The following is a 23,644-nucleotide window of genomic DNA, read 5'->3' as shown; positions in this document are numbered from 1 at the left end:
GTTTTAATATAAACAAATAGATAATCATAATAGGCATGAGCTGACTATATCTAAAGATGTATTTCACTTTTTAAATGTTACACTTCATTTAGATGCACTTCATGAATGCCTGAAAAAAATACAGGTGCTTGAGGAACCGCCTTATTCTCTCTGGACCCCTAAAGGAATCGATGGTGTGTGTCAATGATAATCACTTTACCAGGTTTATTCAGCACTGAGGTCCTCAGGTGCCTATTGGGTCTTGCATTGCAGTTCTGCTCAATATCAATGGTAGTGTCATATTTGTTCCTGTTGGACGAACATTGTAGATATTGTCTTAATAGTTAGGTAGGTAGTTTTTCATGAGGTCTTACTTGTGCACCATATGTAGTCAGAGAGGGCCCCCAAACAAATTTTGATCAGTGCCCCCAAAGGTCTAGGTCCAGCTCTGATTACCTCCCTATAATATTGGATTGGAAACAACATTGCTCCTGAACACAATCCAGCCAGCATATTTCATCTAAGACATTTATGGCAAACCAAACTAGTAATAATTCTCCAGGAGTGTTGAAAAGCTGTAGATCACTGGCTCCTGTAGTATAAGCATAATTTCATAAATTTTTTAAAAGAAACTCCATTTATACATGTTCAATGATGAATGTAGAGCGTGACTTTTGGTAGAGTATTCAATTTTGTCTGCCACTTGCAGGAACAATGAAAGTAGCTGTGCTGATTAAAAACAGCACATTATCTTCCTGCCATAAATGTGTAAAACTGCTCAGTGTCTCTCAAATCTTCTACAGCAAAATATTTAAAGCTGCAATAAAGTTGTATTTATTGAATATTTACAGGCTAGGCTACAACCGCTCTCTGTTTAATGATCTACAGCAGACATGGATGATTTTGGTGTCGACTAGGGTAACTGCCCTGGGGCTTGTAGGTTCACCATGTGTCAATTAGTTGATGGTAATGTAATAAGTTACAAATGTGTTCAATATTGTATGCGCCACAAAATCTCAAAATCGACTGAAATGGTGGGGTTATGAAGGTAACACCATTATTGCACTTTGAAGCCCCTTCTGGTTGAGAGGCCTTGAGTTCAAATCTACTTTCAAGCCTTTATATAACAAGCTTACATGGTGCATTTTATTAAATAATAATTGAGTCACCACATACAATCACATTTTCTACCTGTTTTTAGAGAGTAGGGTGAAGGACAATAACTAAACATGTCTTCATTCACTTCTAGAGTCTCTGCAGTGATGTATGTGAGTTTTGAGTGAAAGAAAGAGATTAATTTGTGGTTGAAAGGTACACTGAGATGTAAGTGCATGTGTGTGTGTGAGCTTGTGTGTGTGAGAGAGAACCCTGATGGCTTATTCCCCTGCTCCCTCCATCAGTGGAACTCATATTTCACCTGTCAGGATCTGTCATTGCCACCGCTGTCACGCGAGTCCCCAGAGCCCATTGTCTCCTGACTGGCCTCTTTGTGCTTTTTTGGCAGATGTATATGTGTGTGTGTATTCTGTCATAGGCTACTTTCGGGGACAAATTTCAGACTTAGGACCAGTTAATTGAGGACAGGTTTTGCAACTGGGGACAAAAGCTGTGTTCCTAGTTAGGAAAATGCTGATTTTTGTGTTAGTGGTTATGGTTAGGGTTAGGATTAGGGTTAGGCAAGTAGGGGTGATGGTTAGGGTTAGGGTAAGAAAATGAGTTTATGTAATGTCCCCAAAAATGGTCAAATGCGTGTGTGTGTGTGTGTGTGTGTGTGTGTGTGTGTGTGTGTGTGTGTGCGCGTTTTATTAAAAACTTAAAATATATCCCAGTCTATACTGTTCTAGGAAAATTTTACTTAACCTGCAGTGAAACTTAATCCTGCCTTGTCACCACTGTGCATAACTCATACATATACCTTATAGACCTTTACCTAGAGCTTATATAACATACTGTGAGGCTTTCAAGTTGAACTACTTGTTTAATAATCACTATTTAAAAGAGGAGGGGTAATTTCTCTATGTTAGCGGTCTTTCAGTGTTGTGGTAAAATGTGCCGACATCTACTGTGGAAAAGGGTACATCAGGTTAGCCCCCCACACTCAGTGAGGAGATCTAAATTCTGAGCATAAAATTAAGGAGATGCTTAATCCTAAGCATATAATTTGGGGCTGTTGATGCCAGTGGGGATTTTGGCAGTGTGTCTGTAGTCAGAATGTGATGTAATGCAAGGTGTCATTTTCCCAGCTACACAGCAGGTTGCGATGCAGCAGGAGCATGTATGCAGGGATACCTTCTGATGCTGAGGCTAATAGCGTCACATGACAGGTCCTCTTCCTCTGTCAAGGTGTAAAGATGTCAGTTTTGGCACAAATAAAAGGGATAACTTTAAGAATGTTTCATTTGTTCATTAAACCTTGCCTTTATTTAGACAGTAACTGGCAGTGAGGCCTACAGGAAATAGGGAGAGAGATAGGGGAATGAACTATATAACTAACTCATCCAATGTTTGGTAGATGCTGTTTTTAATAATGGTTTATTGATTTGGTCAATTTAAACTATCCATTTACTGCATATCTTGTAGAATAGTTATGTGTATCAATACAAAAAGTTAGATTTCTATACGAAATATATTAAATCTGTTATGGTATTTCTGATAAAGGCTAGTAATGAATACAACAATATGCGTTTAACATCCATGCAGGATAGATTTACATGTATGGCAACAACATGATCATAACCCAAAGTATTCAGATTATCTGAAGAAGCACATGACTTGATTTTTAGACGTGGTTTGCATCCAAAATGTTGTATTACCAGTTACCAATGGATTGAAGATGAGAGTCAGTCCTATCTCTTATCCTAAATTCTTCACCACCCGTTGTCCCATTCTCTAATATAACACCTCAGTCTAGGCTCTGAGAGGGCGTCAAAGCCTCTCCCAGCAGCCCATACATTTCTTCTCAAGTAATTTCCACGACAACCAAGAACCTTTTCACAGCATCAACAACTATCTGCGCTCTCAGATTTCCTTTCTGCCTTAGCAGCACAGTTAATCACCATGGCCAGAAATGCGAAGAGCTAAATCTTGTCTTTACAAAAACCATTATGTATCATGCTTCCTACCTGATTCGTTCTCCTTTACTTCTTGAACATTTTCATTCCTGGCTGTTTCCTCAGCCTTCTCTTGGACCTGATCCTCATGACTTCCACCTCTTTCCTTCTCTTTGGACAGTCTGCCAGGCCTCATGACTCCTGCCCCCTACACTGATTACACTTGGTTTCTTTTTCATAGTTTCTGCCAATGCACTTCTCATCTCCACATTTACCATGTATCCCCAAACCATGTCTACACAAAAGCAAGCCGAGTCCAAATTTACAATGTCTGAATGGGTTGGAGAACAAATGTCCTTATTGAGTAACTGATATGACCCGAGAATACTATGTCAGGCCATATTTCTGATTCATAATGAAACATAACAGATCTTGTTGCAAATTTCTCTCCGTCTCTCATCCTGATCGTTCTGTGACTGTCAACAACTCTGTTACATTCTTGACCACAAATGGTATTCCATCAACAACGCCCTTTACTGGAACTCTTCTGTTAAAGTAGGAAACATGATGCTTGGTAACCATCTAAAATATATTTCCAACGCAAGTTGTTTTTTTTCTGTGCCAAAAATGATCAATCTAATTCTTTTACCATCAACTAAGTTGATGTCGCCAAGTTTGTCCTTAACAAAACTCGCAACTTCATGTTTGTCTGAAAGAATTCCAAATCTGTCCTCGCTGCCAGTCAAGCCAAGTGTATTTCTCATCCATTCTTACTATCATCACTATAACTTGAAATTTCTTCTCTTTTCTTCTTTTACTCCCTCTGCTTCTTTCAAACTCATCCACCTTCAGCTTTCTTCCTCAACTCCCTCATGTGGCATCAAGATGTCTCTGCATGGATATACTGTATTATATGGGGAAAACTAACCAGAGTGATGAGGACAGTGGTAGGAGGCAGGCTCAAAACACAAAAGTCCACCAAATGTGAATTATTTACAAGTGCCACCATGATTAAGGCTGCATTGGTACCCCCAGGGTCCCCTGGGCACTAAAGCTCATGTCCCCCAAACAACTTTTATTTCACTCAGATTGGATAACGCTGCAAAGCAAAGCAAGAAAATGATCAAGTTAAGAAACTAAGAGCTTAATCTGAATACAATAAGTGAACATGGATGATTATGAGAATTCTAAGTATAAATTGTGTCATAGGGGACAAATGGAGTGTTCTCACCCACTCTGTCAACTATTAAAAGAACTGGACAGTGTTCAAAGATGGCGCCCCCTCCATTCCAGTATAAACTGTTCACCAGAGGCGTATGTCAAAAAGCAGGAAAAAAGCATTAGTCCCTCTCTGGCTGAGCTCACTGACTTCCTGCTGGCTTCCTCCACACAAGAACATATTAAAGAATGGATTCAAAATTTTCTAAGACTATCTTAAAACAACAGTCATGTCCTCATATGAGCAGTGTAAGAGGTTTTCCTCGCTGTAATCATTCATCCTGTTCATACACTATTATTATATGACTATTCAAAGATTCCCTCCAAATGTGCTTTCAATGGAAAGCACATTTGGGGGACCAAATTATGGAGACCAAAATCCACAGTGTTTTCACATCATTTAAAAGTTGTCTTCTATTCAGCTTCAGCAGTGTGAGTTAGTCATATCAAGTGATATCTGACACATTTACAGTCTTTTTAGCATCACATTACCTCTGTGTGTTTCCCTGTTGAGCTGTGGTGGAAGCATAGTAACAAAAAGAGGTACTTTGACCCTAAAAAGACTAACGTTGAAAGATATCTACTTGATTTGACTCATTTGGGCGACTGAAGTTTCATATTAGGTTCAGATAAACTTTTAAATACATTTTTGCACAGGAGGAGGACTCCATCATGTACATGCATTATGTAAGTGCATTATTAAGAGATATTCTAAAAGCCAGTATGAAAAGGAGGAATGATTATGGCAAGAAAAACACATTTCAGTGTTCATTTGTGTATCTGACTGTGGTTGTAAGGCAGACTTGAAAATTTGTGAACCCTTCCTTTTTCCATTTTATAGCCATTCCATTTGTTATAATGTATTAAACCAGTGTGCATCAGGGGATCCAGCAATACTGACTTAAGCCACTACTCTAAAAATCCTGGGGACTCCCCTTTTTCACTCAAATTGGAGAATCGCAGTGTTTTGTCCTTGATTTCACATTTGCAATGGAAAAAGTTTTTCCTCTCCTGACTGTGAGATCCTGGAGTTTGGGTCCAGCCTCATTTCTGCATGCCAGTGTATTAAAAATGGTAGCAGATTAACTCAATGCCACACACAAAACAACCTCTGTGATGAGTAGAGGTGCCTTCATTTTTTGTGCCTGATTTCAGGGTCACAGTCAGTTTGATGTCCGTGGTGTTGGTTGGTTGCTACGGGCTACGAGGCAGAGATTGACTGATGGTGGCATTCGCTCTCTTTGTGTGGCAGCTTAAACTGGGGGGGGAAATAAAGCGTCACAAAAGGCAGGAGCCAAAACAGCATGCCAGCCACAGACAGGCGTGTGTGCTGCCGGGTGACACACATAGGCTCCCCACAACAAACTGGGATGGTTTTTAAAGGCTTAATTGCGAGCTGCCTGCTGTGTTCAGAATAATGTAACCTCGTTCAAGTACACATGTTTGAACTTTTGGTAAAGATTCATTGTCTATGGAGAAATGATTCCTGCCCCATTCCTCAGGGAACCCAGAGAAATTGTATTCTATTACCAGAGGCAGGGATTTCACCCATAAATCCACAACCTTTAGGAATGGCCTAGATTTTGCTGCACATGCTTCATGACATATGTGGGAGTTGGTGCACTTATTTCCACGGTGTTACCTCTTTGCGTTCATGCCTTTTCTCTATTAAGTCTAGCAGTTTGTGACAAATCTAGTTAAAAGTGCACTGTAAATGCTGTAAATGAAACTATGCAGCTAACATACTAATCCTATAAAGGAGGTGGAGATTTGATTTTGGAAATTATGTAAAAGATGGAGGAATTCATATTCAGTTCTCAGCTACAGCCACTCCTCCATAATGCATATCATGAATATATTACACTACTGAGTACTGAGTAATAAGATGCAAAGAAAGCTAGAAATTAACAAAAATAGATCATCTGGCCCTGACACATTTTCTCTTCTCATAGCTACGGGAGGCGTTCAGTGGCCAACATGCAGCTGTGATCAAAGAACATCTCTCCAGAGGGAGCACAGGGGCCTGGTGGTGAGGCGGGCTCTGTTCCTAACTGGAAGGTCACAGGTTTGATTCCCGCAGCAGCTGAGGTGTCATTTATCCGTCAGGTACCCCACTGAATCCCTAATGCTTGCTCACAGAGTAAGACACTCTGGATACATAGTGAAAATGTAAATGTGGTGCCGGGAAGCCCCCAAAGATATGACACGTTTTCTGTTGCAGTTATAGCTTGTGACTGTCCAGCCATCTGGACTGTGGGCACTGTGCTCAAGGGCAGATGAAAGACATTCGCCAGTCCGTTGTAGTTTTTTTTTCTCCCCCTTAATCAAATATAATTCTGTACTGACCTGGTATTCTGACCTAGTTGAAATAATCAGCAGTGGAGATATTTTACAAATTGCATAGCCGACCTACTTATTTAATCCAAGACAGGTTTGTCTGTACATCTGTCAAAGTCTGTATATATGTACAAAACTTAAATCCTTACACACATGGCATCATTGAACCTACTGTCAATGACAGTTGTCACGATTGTGCCACAAAAAGGCTGCCTCCGTCTAGCCCGGTTTGTTAGGACTCTTGACTTCTTAATTGTTTATCATTTTAGTGAGCCTTTACTTTATTTATTTAATATCAAGTAAAAAGCCTGACATTAGCTCATGCTGCAGTAAATGCTTCAATGGGTTTTTTGACCTTTGGTGTAGACTACACAGGCACATGTTGTCCTGTGTGGGGCTGCGTCGCCATGGTGTCGACTGTTCAGGAACTTCAGCGATTTACAACGATGGGCGTCTCTGAGCTTTCTAGTATGAGGCCAGCTCTTCAATAAATTGAAAGCTTTTTCAATTATCTCTGTCGGTCTTAAACCCAGGTGGAGTCCCGTTTAGCCAAGCTGGATCCAAGTCCTCCGACTGTCAAACCCTTTTGGACTGCTAGCCGACCTGAAAAATACAACCTAGAGGACATTTCGGCTCCGTCCTCTTTACCCTGGTCCCCCTGTTTTCTCCATTTACATGTAAGACACGTAATAGGCAGACACAATATTAGTTTCCATTTTTTAAGCAGATGACACAGCTTTATTTATCATAACTAATTAATCACTGTCTGGACTTGCCTAAATGAAGTTCAAATCTAGCTGTCAAATGCTTTCCTCTAACTGAATACAAATCTGAAGTCATTATCATATGTAGGCCCAGACACCACACGTAATCACATCTCTACCACAATTTGGTTAATTCTCCACCAGTTCCACTTTAAAGGCCGAGATGGGTCTGGCGCCTGAGCATATCAGTGAACGTATAATCTCATATGACCATAAGTGTAGCCTAACATCCCCAGTGTTCCCTTTTAGAGATTCCACAATCTAGATTGAAAACCAGGGGAGACTGTTATCAGGGTCTTGTCACTCTGGAATTACTTGACGGAGTCAATCAGGCAAGTCACATCTTTGTCCTCTTTGAAATCTCTTTTAAAAAATCACTTTTTAGTATGTGCTTTGACTAAATGAACCCTTTTCTGTGTATGTCTAATAATCTATTATTGTCATATACTTTGTAAGCTTAGTCCTACTTATATGTTCCTTCTATAATTTCTATAATTGTTGTTTTATTGGATTATGCCTTTTATTTTGCTGTGGCGCGTGCACTTTGTAACTATGTTTTGAAAGGTGCAATACAAATAAAGTTTATTAGTATCTTCACATAAATGTTGCCCTGCAGCTCTGTACACCACACCTTTACACCTCAACCCACTTCCTGGAACAGACCACTGAAGGGGAGGAGGCAGCAGCCATGGGGCCATCTGTAGGATCTTAACACATAAGATCACACATTGGATCTTTTTAACATTCTTCAGACTCATTACGTTAGTGAAGCATGGCTGCTGCTGCACTACCTGCAACCCCTCCATCAGCAATCGACAGTCCTATGTTGCCTTTGGGCTGAATAATTAGTGGGTTATTCCTGCGATATGCTACAGGAACTGATGAAGACTGTAGCAACAATAACCTCACATCTACCCAGAAACCACTTTGTTATTCCCTATAAACATCAGATTGCAACATGTAGTTTTAGTAACCAAGCAACCAAACCTTAACCACAAAAAACACACATCATTTTTCTCACTCATTCTTCAGTTCAACAGTTTTGTTATGGTCATTCATAATGGTTTTGAAAGAAACTGACAAATGATGATTTCCCATTAGTAAGGGAGCCTCTGGACTAGAAAAAGCTAAGTAAGTGGAAATTAAGTTGATATTGGTTGACAGACTGAATAAGTCATATGTCATTGCCATCCAAAATGACCATTTGAGCTCGCCAGTGCCCTCTCTTGACATAATATATCAGTGCCCTGCAAACCATTACAAATGACTGTTTTCTGGACTGTAATTAACTTTAAAATAGTGTTGTTTTGTCAAACTACTATTTCCAAGAACAAGGATGAACTTTGGTTATGTATTGACCAGGAATCCTAAACAGTTCGCAAGTCAACCGATCCATCTCCATGACAACTGAACAAACTGTGTCTGCTAATTAAGATTATGTAATGCAGTTGAAAGCTCCAGAAAAAGCAAGTAAATAGACCTTGACTTGGGATTATTATGTCAATATACTCTTTCCAAGGCCAATAGTGAATTGTAGTGTTTGGTTTGTTTTGTTGTGTAAGTTGGAGGACTTCTTGAAACATTGAGCCGTGGTAAAGTTTTTGCTCTTGCTTTCATATCAAATCATTCAAACCTGATACGTTAGATGATAACTGATTTACTTATGGAAGGATATTGATGTTCCATAGGTTGTGATAAGTTCAGAGAGAGAACTGGTCCTGGTGTGATTTCATTTTGTTCGATCTGTTTAGTTACAGATGATTTTTTAATAATATCTTGATTCTTTATATAGTGACGCAATGCTGAATATGACTCAGGTGAATGCTATCCATCTAGCATAATGTACTATGACTTTTTCACAACAAAAAAGGACAACACCTGCTACTGTCATTTCTATTGTGTGGAGATATGCATATATAGATAACTTATATATTATATATTATAGAGATATAATATATAATATATCATAGACATGAATTTTCTTCTTACATTTCCAATAACACAATATAAAGTAAGAGTGAATCAGTATGAACTAAAACAGGCCACTTTTAATTTGTTTTGTGCAGGACATTTAGCAATCTGATGGAACTATATACTAAAGAAAAAACTAAATATACAGAGGGATTTGCTTGGCTCATTCCAATATTTTGGAAGGCAATATATATAAAAAATAATACTTTTGGCCACTTAGGGGCAGTACAACATGATGTAAACCTAATATTGACATATCACTAAATAGCTTTTGGTAAACATTTACATTTGAGCAGGCACAGAGCAATTTGTGGCCATCTGATGAAAGTAAGTTTAATATTTACTCTTTTGTAGCTCTATTTTGGTCTCCACCAACTCCTGAAAAAAATCACTTAAGCTATTTAAACGCTCCATTACATTCATCAACTATGTCGTTAAATGTGTTTGTAGTTTAGTGCTGAGCAGGTAACTTTTTCACTGGAACCTGCTTGTTGGAAACAAGGTTGAAGTGCATGGTGAGAGTGAACCACAACAGATTAACACATAGAACTATAACTGACCTCAATGTTGCTAAAAGGGTTCACCGCAATGAGCCATTCCCATTACAAACAGTCATTTGATCCAGTTTTAAAATAAAAATATTGATCAGAGCAGCTTGTTACAAATATTAATCCAATGAAAGGAAAAACAAGTATCAGACTACACTATTTCGCACAAGGATTTTATTATTGGCAGCATAGAAAAGCTATGAACAGCATTTTGACTTTCATTTCTGGAAATACACTTTATGAAAAATCCAAACAATTAATTAATTTAGACACTTTGCTTTTGTTGTGGGGTCAGCCTATTAGTGTGGCAGAGGGGGCTTCAGTATTTCTAAAATGATTGCTACAACCTTACTTCTACTACTACTTATTTATTATAATTATTATCCAAAAGCGACATAACGGCATCATCTGTATTTGTTTGTGTTTTAAGTGCAAACCAGATGATATTTGTTGATGTGAGCCTCCACTTCCTGACGCCGGCCAATAGGAGCGCAGCGGGGCGGAGAGCATGGGCAGATTGTACTACAGTGTAGTACTGCTGCCAACAGTGGACGCGTCTCCCGCTCAGTCTGTCGCTATTCAGCATCCTCTGGTTAATGGATTATACAGTTTCGCTCCAAGTGCAACATCAGCTGGCAGTGTTCCCGACGCACTTCTATCAGGGCTACAGCGTGGAGTTACAGGTACATTTATTTATCCATCCCACTTCCCCTGCTCTTTTTCTTCAATTTCATTTTATTTCCATCTTCCTCTCTCCTCCTTCAGTATCAGTACTGTGCATGAGGAGGTCCGTGCATGCGTGCAGGGGGGGGAGTAGTGTGACTTTGTGGAGATGCGTTACTGCAGGGGGAAAAGCATGGATGTCGTGTTGCATGCTGATTTCTTTGCCTTTTCCTTTACCGAGATTCTTGTTGCGTGCCGGGTGGAGATGGAGCGGAGCAGAGGGGGTTTAAAAAGTAAAGCAGAGCAGCCTGGAAGAGGCTGACCTTACGCTTCTTTATGAGCAGGTCCCAATCTGAGGTGAGGGGCGTCCGGGGACACCCCAGATGATCCTTAAGGGATGTCCTCCTCTGAGTAAAAAAAATGTAATGTGTTACCTATAATAAAATAAGTTTGAATAATCCAGCAGCTATTTAAACTCCTTCACCCTGAAACAAAAATGTCATCAAGTCTCCTTTTTAAAATCGACTCCACACTTCCGAGATTTATTCCAACTGTGGTTAAACAGAGCTGAATATTAAGCAAAATAATGTCCGCATCAACACCCCACTCTTTCCATCCCGGCTCGCTGTGCATGCAGACCGGTTTGTCGATTCTGTCAAGGTGACATTTAAGGTGGATTAGAAGCAGAGATGCAGCGGAGAGAGCTATAAAACCTTCCTCACCTCTGTGGAAGCCTGGATCACAGCTGATATCATTCTCATCACAGTTTGAAGAAACACGTGGAAATCACGACTAGTTTGTTTTTTTTTTCCCCCCATGTTAACAGTTTTTTTCCCCTTCTTTCTCATCTTCTGTTGGAGTGGAGGTCATGAGGATAAAAGCACCAGAGGAGACTGATGGTGAAGTTTTACTGTACAGTACTTGCAAGGGACAATTATTTTCTAGCTTTATTGATTCATAGTTCTCAATATTATTTCCCAGAGCCTAAGATGACCCTTGTTTTATCTTTTATATAGTTCAAACCCCACAGATGTTCAGTCATGTATCATATATGACCAAAAAACCTCAAATTTGGGGGACACGTTGTTGGAATTTTTGCTTTTTAACCATTAATTCATCATTAAAATAAATAGTTGCTGATGAATTTGTCTGTCACACAGCTTTAAAACGTATTAATAGGTCAAATTAGTAGCTTATTCAGCTTCATCCATCATGTCTTTCTCTCCTTCTTTCTTTCCAGTGATTTATTTGCCGTTCAGGACTTAAGCATCCATTTCCATAAAAAAGCAAACAAAACAAAACAAAAATGTAGAGGAGGGCTTGTTACAGTCTTTGCTTTGATGTCTCTCAGGTGGTTTTTTTATTTTTTTGTTAGATGCAGCATTAAAATTCTTGTTGGGTTTTTTCCTCATTTCCAGCTCCAGTATATTTGTTTCTTCCTCTACTGTATGGGGAACGTACACTTATACTTACTGATTCATCTGCTGATTATATTCTCTATTACTTAATTAAGTCCAAAAATAGTGATAAATGTACAGGTTTATTTAATATTGAAAATCCAAAGATGTGCAGTTCACTGTCATAGAAGACTGTAGGACAACTTAGAAGCAGTAATGTTCCGTTTAAATAATTAACTGATTACCATTTTAAAAAGCTGATTAGGTTTCAGTTTATTCAATATTTTGCTGTTTCGTTGTTCAAGATCAAATTTCACTTCAGAATAAAGCACTCAGTGAAGTGTGAAATGAGCTCCAAAGTGTGTGCTCATACATAGAAAAGTATTCTCAGTAAAGTGCTGTCACTTGTTTTATGAATAAGTGTGTCCAAACAGAGCTAGATCTTTTATTTTGAAACAGAAGCCCTTCCTTTTCTCCTACAGCACCAGTTAAACTCATAGTTAAATTCCAGATATGGATGATCTATTTTATTGTGCAGCCTCCAGGGTGATGAGAGAAAGAACCATGCAGCATTTCACCAACCAGGCGCTCCGAGCTGCATCTCCATCTGCCTCATTTAAAGTTGACTTTCCCCCCCGAGAGGCTGCATGATATCATCACCATCACCATCTCCTTGTGCAAACCACAAGATGGCTCCGTCTTGGCACCATGGAAGTGTCCTCTAGAATATTTTTTTTATTTCTGTGACACAAGCCTGTCTCCATCATTAATGTTCTGCAACACATTACAAACAGCCTGGGATAACAAAGCTCCTTCATCGACCTTTTCTTTTAATATTCCAGCGATTCGATGCGTCTTTTCAGGCCCTCTAGTCATCTTTTCTATTTCTGAGAAAATTGGAGTGGGTGAAAAAAAAAACGAAAAAAAAAAAAAACACTTTCCCTGCCCCGTCTGCTGTCTGTAATTTGCGATGCCTATAAATAAAAGACTTTGAAGCTCGGCGCTTCGATGTCATCAGTAATTGTTTGCTTTTGTAAAAGTTAAAATTGCCCTGTTCCTGTGCTGCTTTTTCCCCGCAGTTGTTTTCAGCTCTGTCTCCATTATACTTTCATAGAAGGTCAACTGTGATGGGTCACAGGATTTTTATTTTTATAAATAGCACAAGTAACAAAGAGCTCCAATAAGTGAATAGAAATAAAAGAAATAAGCGTAGAAGTGTGTTTTGAAGAAGACATCACAGACGTAGAAGATGTGTTCTTTATTTAAGGTGATGGATCAGTTCTTCCAGTTTTTTCCTATAACAGCAGAATAAAACAAACCCAAAAAGGGTCCAGATTGGCCTTTGAACAGCAGAATGACTTATTGTAATAACTGTATCTTATTCAAATCTAACATGCAAAGACTGGATCCAATGAAATATTTAACAATTCATGCAAAAAAGTGACAAATATGCTACTTTTTCAAGGATTTTAAGTTAGGGTTTATTTAACTGGGGCGAACTTAGAGAAATAGATTTTTTTAAGTCAGAATTGATGCAGCAGATGCAGAGATAACTAGTGAATCCATATGACTGCCCTCTGGACTTGCAGACTGAGCCCTCGCAGCCTTCGATAAAACAACTGTAATGTGGCTGAAGTGCTCGCTGTGAACATGCCGAGTCTGTGAGGGCCAGAGCCAGAATGGGCAATGAAATACAGCGTATGAGACATGAACTTAAAACACACAGTCCAGTCCTTGGATATGAATACAAGGTCTTAATTATTTCCGTCAAACTGGATGAAAAAAATAACAGCTGCTTGTCTGACTCTGCAGATGATGAGTTCAAATAGAAAGGTCGCAAATATGAAGAACAGTAGAAACTGGTTGTTGTGCATGTATTTGTTGTGTTGGTGTGAATGGTGTTTGCTGAAGTTTTGACATCACTTGCTGACTTCATCAGACACTCACAGACTTCCTAGGAATGTGACTGTTAAGTGTGTAAGTGTGCCAAGTGCAGAGAAGTCTTGACATTTGCGTGGATCTTTTATCAGTAGACTGACCTTATTAAATGGGTCTGGTGTCAGTCGGATGTGACAAATTCTTAGTCAATGCAAAAAGTTATACATCTTTTAAATTTGGGTAATAGAGCACCTTTCTTGAGCACCTTGAGTTGGGATAAGAAACAACGATTTGGATCAGTAGCAGTATAGGCTGCAAAGTATGGATCACTGGAGCCTACATTTCACATGATCCAACTCAACAGAGTCTTTCATTGGACTTTCCTCTCTGGTAAACAACCAAAGACACACTTTAACCTTTAGAAGCTCTCTGATTTGATTAATCATTTGTGTTTGAAATGATTTTTCTGCCAAAAAAGTACAATTACCTAGTTAGAAATCAAGATGAAGTGAATATGTAAATGTTCAATTGTGTATCTACTGAAAAAAAGATGTCTCATTCCTCACCAAGAGTCTATTCTCAGTGTAGGTTTCAGGTTTCTACATCACAAATGTTTAAGTTGCATATTGGACCACAATTGGCTCCAACCTAGTTGAGTTGTGATGTCACAAATAATGCTCATACAATTTGAAACTTTCCTGCTAAAGTACACGAATGTGAAGCAGACTAAATAGTATCGTTCTGCAGAGTGACGCTCAAATATCCAATTGAAGGGACAATAAGCAAAACACACTTTTGAGTGCAGTGAGACTTAAACTACATACCTAAAGTTTGTAACACAGCTTTCAGTTACAAAGTTGTCATCTCTAAGCCCAAACCCAAATGACTGACATCTCCTTGGTAGCCACAGAGGACATAACTAAAGCTGACCCCAACCAAAGACTTTCCTAGTCGACTTATATTTGTTAGTTCAAGCTTTTAGTGGAGTAGTCGTTGTAGGTTTTGGATATTCATTTAATTATTTATTTTTGGTGGGCATCAGAAAATGCTTTGAGTTCCAATGCTGAGAATGAATGCCTTTAAATATGTATTTTACACAAAACCTGTTAACGACAATGCTTATGGCAAAAGCAGTAATGAGCAGAATGTGTCAGAACAACCAGAAAGGGGGCTAGGTGGCTAAAGGTGGTTAACGTTAGGCTACATACGTGTTTCAGATAAGTCATGTTTGAGGTTGACGATTGGTTTGCGACTTTTTGAATGCAGACGACTTGATGTTTTTGAAATGGTACCACACTTTGGATGATTTCCTGCCTGAAATAGTAATAATAACTTTTTGCTACCACGGAGAGTATCTCTTTAAATGCCAATGTCTGTCCCTGACTGACTTTTACTTCATCACTCTTATGTCAGTCATTTAAAATGAAAAGCCCTCTAGTGTTTCATACATCAGTCAGTACTAGGTCTTATTAACCACAAGGTGCAGCTCCCAAATTGAGTTTGAGTTCTTTTTTTCCTGTGACTAACCAACCAATGAAGACCTGATCGATTAAGACTCTTCTAATTGACTAACAATTGTTGGACTATTAGACATTACACAGCGGTTTTCATAGGTTGTGTGTGTCAGAGAGTGAACGTTTCTCAAGTTCCTTTTCTGTCACCAGTAGAGGTTGATAAATCATATATTACCTAATGACTTTAGAATAATGATTCCACATTCATGTAATGCTACACATAAGTAATTTGTTGTATTTAATCTGTATGTTCAGGAGAAAATATATATTATTTTGTGTTGTCTGATGACTGATGCTGCAGCAAGGGAGTCTTTTAAATGTTAAGAGTCAGTACATGGATCAGCACGCTTCACCTTATAGTTAAGTGCTTTGAGACTTTCATCAAACAAAGCACTTAGCAGTAAAAAGCTGTACAGGGTGTAATCTAAGTGCTACTGAATCTACAGTGTTTAGCAACAGGTTAGTGTGTGTGGTGATATTCAGGCTGTAGCGTTTCCTTGATAGCAGATGATTTGAGTTTGTATTCTCCAGCTTGATGTTGTGCCCACACCAGAAAGAATTAATGTCATTAGGCTGACCAGTATCACAATTTTATTGTCGCACCGACTCAAATTTGCCCTAAATGTCTGCACTGGCTCAACACCAAGCTGATTATATTACTGAAGTGTAGGCAGTCTGCCCAGCGCGCGTGCTAATGTTTTCACTCAGCAGATCTGTGGACAGCGCTTAGGTCACGCTGCATGGGAATAGGCCACTTAGCAGCAAACACAAAGTAACTACTCATTGTTTTGACCTCAAGGCATGGCATTGCAATTTGGCTTGCCTTTGCCCTCCCCAAAGCCAATGTGGCAGGATGATAGAGACAGAATGGGAGGCAGATCAGCACACAGGGCTCTGGGTTGGGAAGTACAGTCTCTTCTCTGTGAGTGTGCAACCTCACTCTCACTCACAGCCTGGTTAATTTGCCCCCCTGGGAGCGAGTTTCTCACTGTCCCCGGAGCACCAGCTGGACAAAATGCTGCAGCTGATGATGGAGGTAACAGTTTTTATGGACCTCAAAGGTCATAGTATACACAGAAAGGCCAGATAGTTGCTAGTCTTTGTTATTTCAACAGTGGCTCCTTTCTTACTAACTAAATGTCCTGCAGTAGTATATCTACATGTAAGATCTTTCTATTTATAGCAGAACTAATACTAAACTGTGAAAGGACATTAAGTTAAATTCAGTGAGTTAAAAGTAAACCGGAACCAAGAGTTGAATATACCTGCAGTCCCCCTGAGCTATGATGGCCTGTAATTGAGTGCGTTTACATGGATTTGAGTATCCTGGTTATGATTGGGTTTATGAAATATTTTTGGGTTTGTGCATGTAAATATCATATTCTTATTTCAAAAAAGCCCTTATCCCAGTTTTGAGAAGCTTGGTTATCCTGACTGGAGTACTTCGGAACTGGTTTCTGACTACCTGCACAGGTGCAGCTTAAGCCAAGTGACATAACAGAAACTTGACACCTGACACTCAAAAATCTCGTTTCTGGAGGGATGAAGAAACTGAGTTTGTCTTTTGATGGTGAAAGAATGGAATATACTTGGCAGATTAGATGGTAGAAAGCATCAAATTGCTGACTTATTCAAATCTGTAGCTGGTTTGTGTTGTAAACATCATGAGCACCTGTACAAATAGCAGTAATCTGTAACCAAGATACTAGTATTTATTATGTATACAGGGATATGAATAACCAGATTTATCTGTGCTACACATGATCAAAACCCATAAGCAGGATACCTAAGTCCATATCAATGCAGTCATTAACCCAAACTCTTATTTTAAAGACAGGAAGTAGTATGTTTGATTAAGAGTAATTATGGTCATTATTTGGTAAATGCAAGTGTAATAGAGAAGTGCGGGAAAAGAGGAAGTTGGCGTGTTAAAAATGGTAGCTTGACTGAAAAAGTTGTGACTGATCAAGTTAAATAAAGTTGGTGTCACATGTGTGTAATTGTTGTCTGAGAATCTTTCTACTCGACAGTGTTTAAATATATTATTCATTCATACTTTATGTGAGCAGCTGCAGATATTTCTGCATTACATTTGTCAGACATTTGTTTACGTTTGTGTGTTAGCTTTGCAGGTGTGTGTTAGCTCATTAGCATACTGAGTGTATGTATTAGCATTCGTTAGCAAAGTTAGAACACTGCACAACTAACGTAGCTCATGCTACAGGACACAGTTCATCCAGACCTGGAAATGTGGAAGAGTTAGCAGAAAAAGCTACAAGCTATCCATTCAATGCTCTGAGTAACTGGACTATATGGTAGAGAGAGACGCCATATCTGGATACACACTTGCTGTTTGCCTTCATGTTTCCCACTGAAGACAGAGAGACTGGTAATGCTACAGAGACCAGACAGGTTTTAATTTAATTTATGTTAATATCTGCCGGCTTGTGATTGTGGGGACACAATTTGAATTTAAATTAAAGGTACCTCTCATATCAATTACATGAATAGACACCAAGTAAAGAAGTCTTCTGTATAAAATAGGAATGGCTGAGCTACACTGTAGTGCTACAGTATCTCTAAGCTGAGGTTTGGTTAAATTTAGGTTACTAAGGGCATTTTCAAACTTGTGGTTGTAGTAGTAATTTTGTTTGTTTGTCATAAACTTGCAGAATACGCCTAGTAGTTGCGTTAGAGGTTGGATCATATTCCCACCACAAATGAGCGTCACCATTTACAGAACGTAGTCTTGTACTACTTTTCAAATGTAGTAAAGTCCTTTTTACATTAAATGTATTATTATTAATATCTGGTCAAAAGGACAGTACAACTAATTCTGCCAGATTAAACAATGCAGGTTTGAAAACACTTTGTTAAGATGAAGAATTGTACACACATAAATATTTGTCATATTATTTTAAGAATTACGGCTGAGGAATTTATGTGCGATATTTTACAGGTGAAATATAATCTCGTCACTGCTCTCTGGTGGACAACCTATGGAATGGCGACAGTGTTTCTCAATTACACCAAACTCTTTAGTTTTTCTCTAGTGCTACTTGTTATCAGCCGACATAGAGTACGCGTTTTTTTCCCCAGGATGACAACAGAATGATCCGCCCTATTCTGTGTCTGATTGGCTATTACTCAGGTAAGGTTGGTGAGGTTTAAGCATGACGTGTGAGATGGTTAGGGTAAGAAGATCAGTGTCCGAGCCAGGGACAGCTCTTCACAAAAGTTGACTTTGCCATCCTAGGAAAAGAAATGACATCCAGAGCAGGCCAAGATTGATATTCCTGGTATTATCAGTTGGCTTTTTCCTTTCACTTCTTGTTTGGTAGTAAAGCATGAACTCGAATAAGAGTAAATATGCCACGGAACAGAATTTGGTGGGGGTTTAAAACAGGAAATTACAACCCAGGTGATCTGTGGAGGGCTTCCAGTTATTAAAGGGATAGTACCTCTATGCCACAGCACCTTAGCAGCCATTTCCACAGACAACATTACCTGCTGCGGAGCTTTGTGTTGCCTGTCACTAAGCAGTGGACCACCTGACACTGCAAAGACTAACCAGACTGTCAGTTAGGCTGAGCATGGCACCTCTACTGAGACTGAGAATGAGGTCTGTTGCAATCAAGCACCAAAGTAATCAACATTCAGAGGACGGTGAGAGCAGTGATTACACACGCGTGCACACACACCTTGCTGTGGGAGATTGGATGATGAGGACATTGATGCTGATGAGGAGTGCGATGATGAAGATGATTAAGTTACTGGATACAGTTAGATAGTGGATTAGTTCAGTGCCTCAGGGATGCGCTGATCTGACTTTTTCAATCCTGATATGGATACTAGTGATTTTTATGTCCATCTTTTGTTGTGTACAGTTACCATAGTTACAAGTGTAGTTCTGCTTTTCCAGTAGAAAAGGTGCTGTTTAACTTGTTCACACACATAGCTGCCCTGTCTCTTTGCTCTGCAGTGATACACAATAGTTTAATACACAATACAAGTGACTCTCCTCAGCAAATCCTGCTGCCATTTGCAAACTTCTGCTGTTTGAACAGAAGCCTTTTCTCTTTGTCCTCTCTGTTCACCTAACATTACCACAGCTCCCTGTGTACTCCACTGCACAACAACCCATCAGTCACTCACCTGTTCACTGCCTGGGTTTAACTTGAGACGAGAGGCTAAAATATTGGCTAACATAATTATATTTATGTTCATCTTAATTGATCTACTCATTCTTTCTGATAGCAACAAGAAAGCTAGACAGCTGAAAGTAACATCCAGCAATGGGTAATATTAAATTGACTTATCTTTTTATAAATGCAAGTATGCCTCCTGCATGTTTTCCTAGTTTGTCCAGTTGTATTGGTGCCACTTCTTATCTAAATCTCAGTGGATTGTAGATTAATTTTGTCCAGAAATCTGTTTCAAGAATCACAAACATCACCAGCATAACACATATAATGTTACTGAAAACATGACGCAACAGGTCAAATCATCCTCTGAATCTGATTATCGGCAAGACTATAGTGTTTAATTGTGAGGGTAGATATGAAAGACTTTGCATTAAAACAGCAGGTTTTAGTCAGTCTTTAATATTATCGATTAATTGGTTGAAAATAAAAAGTGTTTTAGTTGAGAAAAAAAACCTTTTGTCACAGTTTTCATTGATAAAATGAACACTGCTGCAATGATAGCTGTGATTAAGTTAAAGCTAATATATTCAACCAATACTTAGTTGTAACACATTTTAATTAACTGTTTATGCAATTAGATATTTATTGACTTTACATTCATTAACAGCTTATATTGAGTGTGAGGTTATTTGTTTACAGGGCCTTTAAATAGTTTCACATGAGTGAAGAGGAGACTTATTTTCATTGTCACTCACCTTTACCATGTCCTCAGTATTTTAACGTTATCTAGCAGACACAGATTTCATCGGACAAATGCTCATTTCCCTTCTTTATGGCTGTGATGTGGATCGCTGTACTAAAGCGGGTGGAGCAGAGCTCTCAGTGTGTGTGCTGCTCACAGAGAGACAGTGAACCAGGTGAAGAACTCAAGGTGACAGCTACATTCTTTATGTTACTGTAAGTTCAATAAAAGCTAGTAGAGTAAAAAGCCAAGAAGAGTAATCTAATCCATTGGGATTCAATTAATGGGTCAGGGTTTGTGCGGGCATGGACCACTATTTATTCAAATAAAATGTTCTACATCGGGATATATATTGTTATCAGAATATGAAATGGCCTATATCTGATATGAGATTTTGGTCATGTTACTCAGCCCTAATGCAGTGGTTCCAGTCAGTCGTCCTGTATTCTGCACCAGTGCAAACATTGGCAGAACAGTGATATACATCGCTCATAAATATCTGCATTATAAGTGTTAGATTTATCAATTAAACTATGCACAATACTCACAATCCTGCACTGAAATGCAGGCCCTGATACTAAGAAACTAAATAATACTGATAATAATATTCTGGGTTCCAGTGATGTCCATGCATTTGAAAACAAATCAAAAGCACAAACTCTTCTTTATTTTTCATGTTGAAATAATCCAAATAAGCACAAGATATGTGCTACTAGCTGCTGGAATATTAAAGCAGTGGCACTAGTTTAACATAACACATCACCCCAGTTACCAGCTAACCAACTCAACACTCCTGGGACAAAGATGAAACATTGTGCTGAGCTGTGTAAATGAGGTGCTCAGGTGATTCTGACTCATGGTCATAATGGTCATAACAGATTAATCTATAATCACTCCAATTCATCTTTGTACCTTTGGTGTTGTTTCTAAGAGGTAGGTTTCAGTGTAGATGGGTGTCTAAGAGGGCAGCATTATCATCCACTCAGGACTGAAGGACGGCCTGAGTGTTTGTCATGTGACTCACAGATGGCTTTTTTTTTTCAGCCTGAGTATTCTTGCCTACGTTTGGTTTTACACCATCTTTCCTCCAGAAGAACTTCATTGGAAGCCTTCCAAAATTCTCGACCGTCGAGCTTACTTTTATTCCTCATAATAATTCACTGTCAGCAACAGGTCAGCAAAGATAACTACCTTTCCCTTTTAAAAAGTACAATTCTGGTTATTGTACCGTATCAGTGATTGATTCTCTCTGCTGCGCTGGCCATTTAAAACTCATCTGTTTCACTTGAAAAGCCAGGCACAATGAGAGAGGACTTACACAGAAATATGGTGGATATGAATAAATAGTGGACTAATAGAGGACTACAACCTCTCACAACTAAATTAATGTCTGTGCAGATTCCACATTTTTGTTTGCATAGTTTAATTTGCACTCTGCAAAACACAATGGCAAAACTTGATGATGTATTGATTTTAGAAACACACATGAAATATGAAGTGCAAGAGGTTTCCAACTTAATTGACTCTTTTGGCTGCAGCTAAGCTACAAAGTCTTCTGACTGGACCATCATGGCACTCTTAAACCCATTCACTGAAATCTGTAATAAATAAGCTCGGGACAGCATCAGCAGGGTTAGCAGGTCATTAATGTAGTTGTGGTCAGCAACTAGGCCTGTCATGATAACTACTTCTGTTGGATGATATGTTGTCCAATAATGCGTGGGGGGCGGGGGGTAGGATTTGAGAGAGGGTACTACACTTCTGTCAAAACACAGACTGCCATTATGGTTGGGGACAGAGTTATTTACCTTTAATTCTTCTGCAGTCTCCACTCAGGACGTACACAGTGAGGAATGGAGGACACTACTTGTTTAGCCAATGTGACATGAATAGCCTCTTAGCTGCTAATGTGAAGTGTGGCAAAATTGATCAAGATCATGTCCATGTAACATACGATAAGTCCATATATAGACATGATGATGTTTATAATTGCGTTATTGACGGTAACGTAATAATTGTGACAGGTGTAGTTGTGGTCAGTGACATGGTCCCCAAAATTATATGTCCAAATAGATCTGAAGTAACTTTCCTTCAGAACAACACACAGAAGCATTTTATTATCTTATAATTAGTCTGTGCCATTACACATCACTGTTAGAGAAAGAAACCCATTCTATAATGTGACACTACTTAAGTTTACATCTGGTTTTAAGTTAAAATCTCATTAAGGGGACCTTCATTGTCATGGTTCAATAATAACCACTCAGTTAATGTTTGGAACAGTTGCATTCAGTCTGAAATGGACCCGTGGAGAAACCCCACCTGAATCCAGCCTGCATGAATTAATTTTCAAAAAATAAAGAGACACCTGATCCGAGGGGGGCCGAGCACAGCCAGACCTGACCTGAATAGACCCGAGCACAATAGACTTGATTCAAAATGCAGTCGACCTGAACAGACCCAAACAGAAAGAGAACACAAACACCACAGCAGTTAATTTGATTAGCTGCAGTGAGCTGGGAAGAGCAGCGATATAATAATAAAAGTTTGGACACATTTTCTCATACAAGTGAATGGGAGGGTGTGTCTAAGCTTTTGACTGGTACTCTGTAATAACTGAAAATCTCATTCCACCTCCGGTACCAACAATAAAACCTGTAGTCAACTGGTTGACGGATAGATAGAAGACAATGTTCTAAAAGTATTTAATTATTAAGTTCGGCTTCAGTCCCCCCGTCAGAACTTTTTTCTCATCTTTGTCGACTATTTGCATAAAACATTAGCAAACAGCTGATGTTCCAGTCGGTTTTTGGTTTTCTCAACTTGATTTTCTTCACAGGCCTTTTGAGGGACGGGGGCGTTGAGCAAAACTCAGAGGAGCAGCTGAGACATTGAGAATAGCTGGTCCACCTTAAGTGAGTCTGTGCTAAAGTAGTTGTTAGCTTCAGGGCCTATTCCTTTCACTTCAGCTGGGTGGCAAATGAGACACAGAACTCAGTTGTAGCATTTATTCACTGACAAATAGTCTAAACTGTACACTGTGATTTTCGTGTTTTAGCTTCACCGTCACACACACTCTCTCTCTCTTGTTTCATTGTACACTTATTATGCATTGAGCTATTCCTTAAAGGAGCTATGCTACCTGTGTAAAACATTTCAGTTTAGATACATGTTAAAATACACTTTTGTGTAGGACTCGTGGCTGGACTTGGAAACTCTCACTGACTCAAACTACTGATTCTGTGGTTTCTCTTGTGAGGAAGGTCTAAGATAATGAATCAAAGGACCAGAGGCGGGTTTCACAAAGACTTTGACCAAGGCTTAGTCTAACTAGCAGTCAAATCTCAGATAGACATCACACCAAGCTGTTCTTTATTTTTTATTTTGGCTTTTATTTAAAAGTGTAATATAGTTAAAGTGTAGTTTTCAGCATTCCCT

The 23,644-nt window shown here is 39.0% G+C and overlaps 1 protein-coding gene across 1 annotated transcript in view; it reads left to right on the top strand.

Annotated features, from left to right (window-relative positions):
• The first annotated feature begins 10,463 nt into the window (after positions 1–10,463).
• Positions 10,464–23,644, top strand: part of zmat4a (zinc finger, matrin-type 4a) — a 164,689-nt gene continuing 151,508 nt past the window's right edge. Inside the window, exon 1 of the mRNA XM_053325597.1 lies at positions 10,464–10,550. Coding sequence (XP_053181572.1) covers positions 10,464–10,550 — 87 coding nt within the window. The remainder of the gene's footprint in view (positions 10,551–23,644) is intronic.

The sequence above is a fragment of the Scomber japonicus genome, chromosome 9 (genome assembly GCF_027409825.1).
Source record: "Scomber japonicus isolate fScoJap1 chromosome 9, fScoJap1.pri, whole genome shotgun sequence".
NCBI lineage: Eukaryota > Metazoa > Chordata > Actinopteri > Scombriformes > Scombridae > Scomber > Scomber japonicus.
This window is presented reverse-complemented; position numbering and strand designations above follow the sequence as displayed.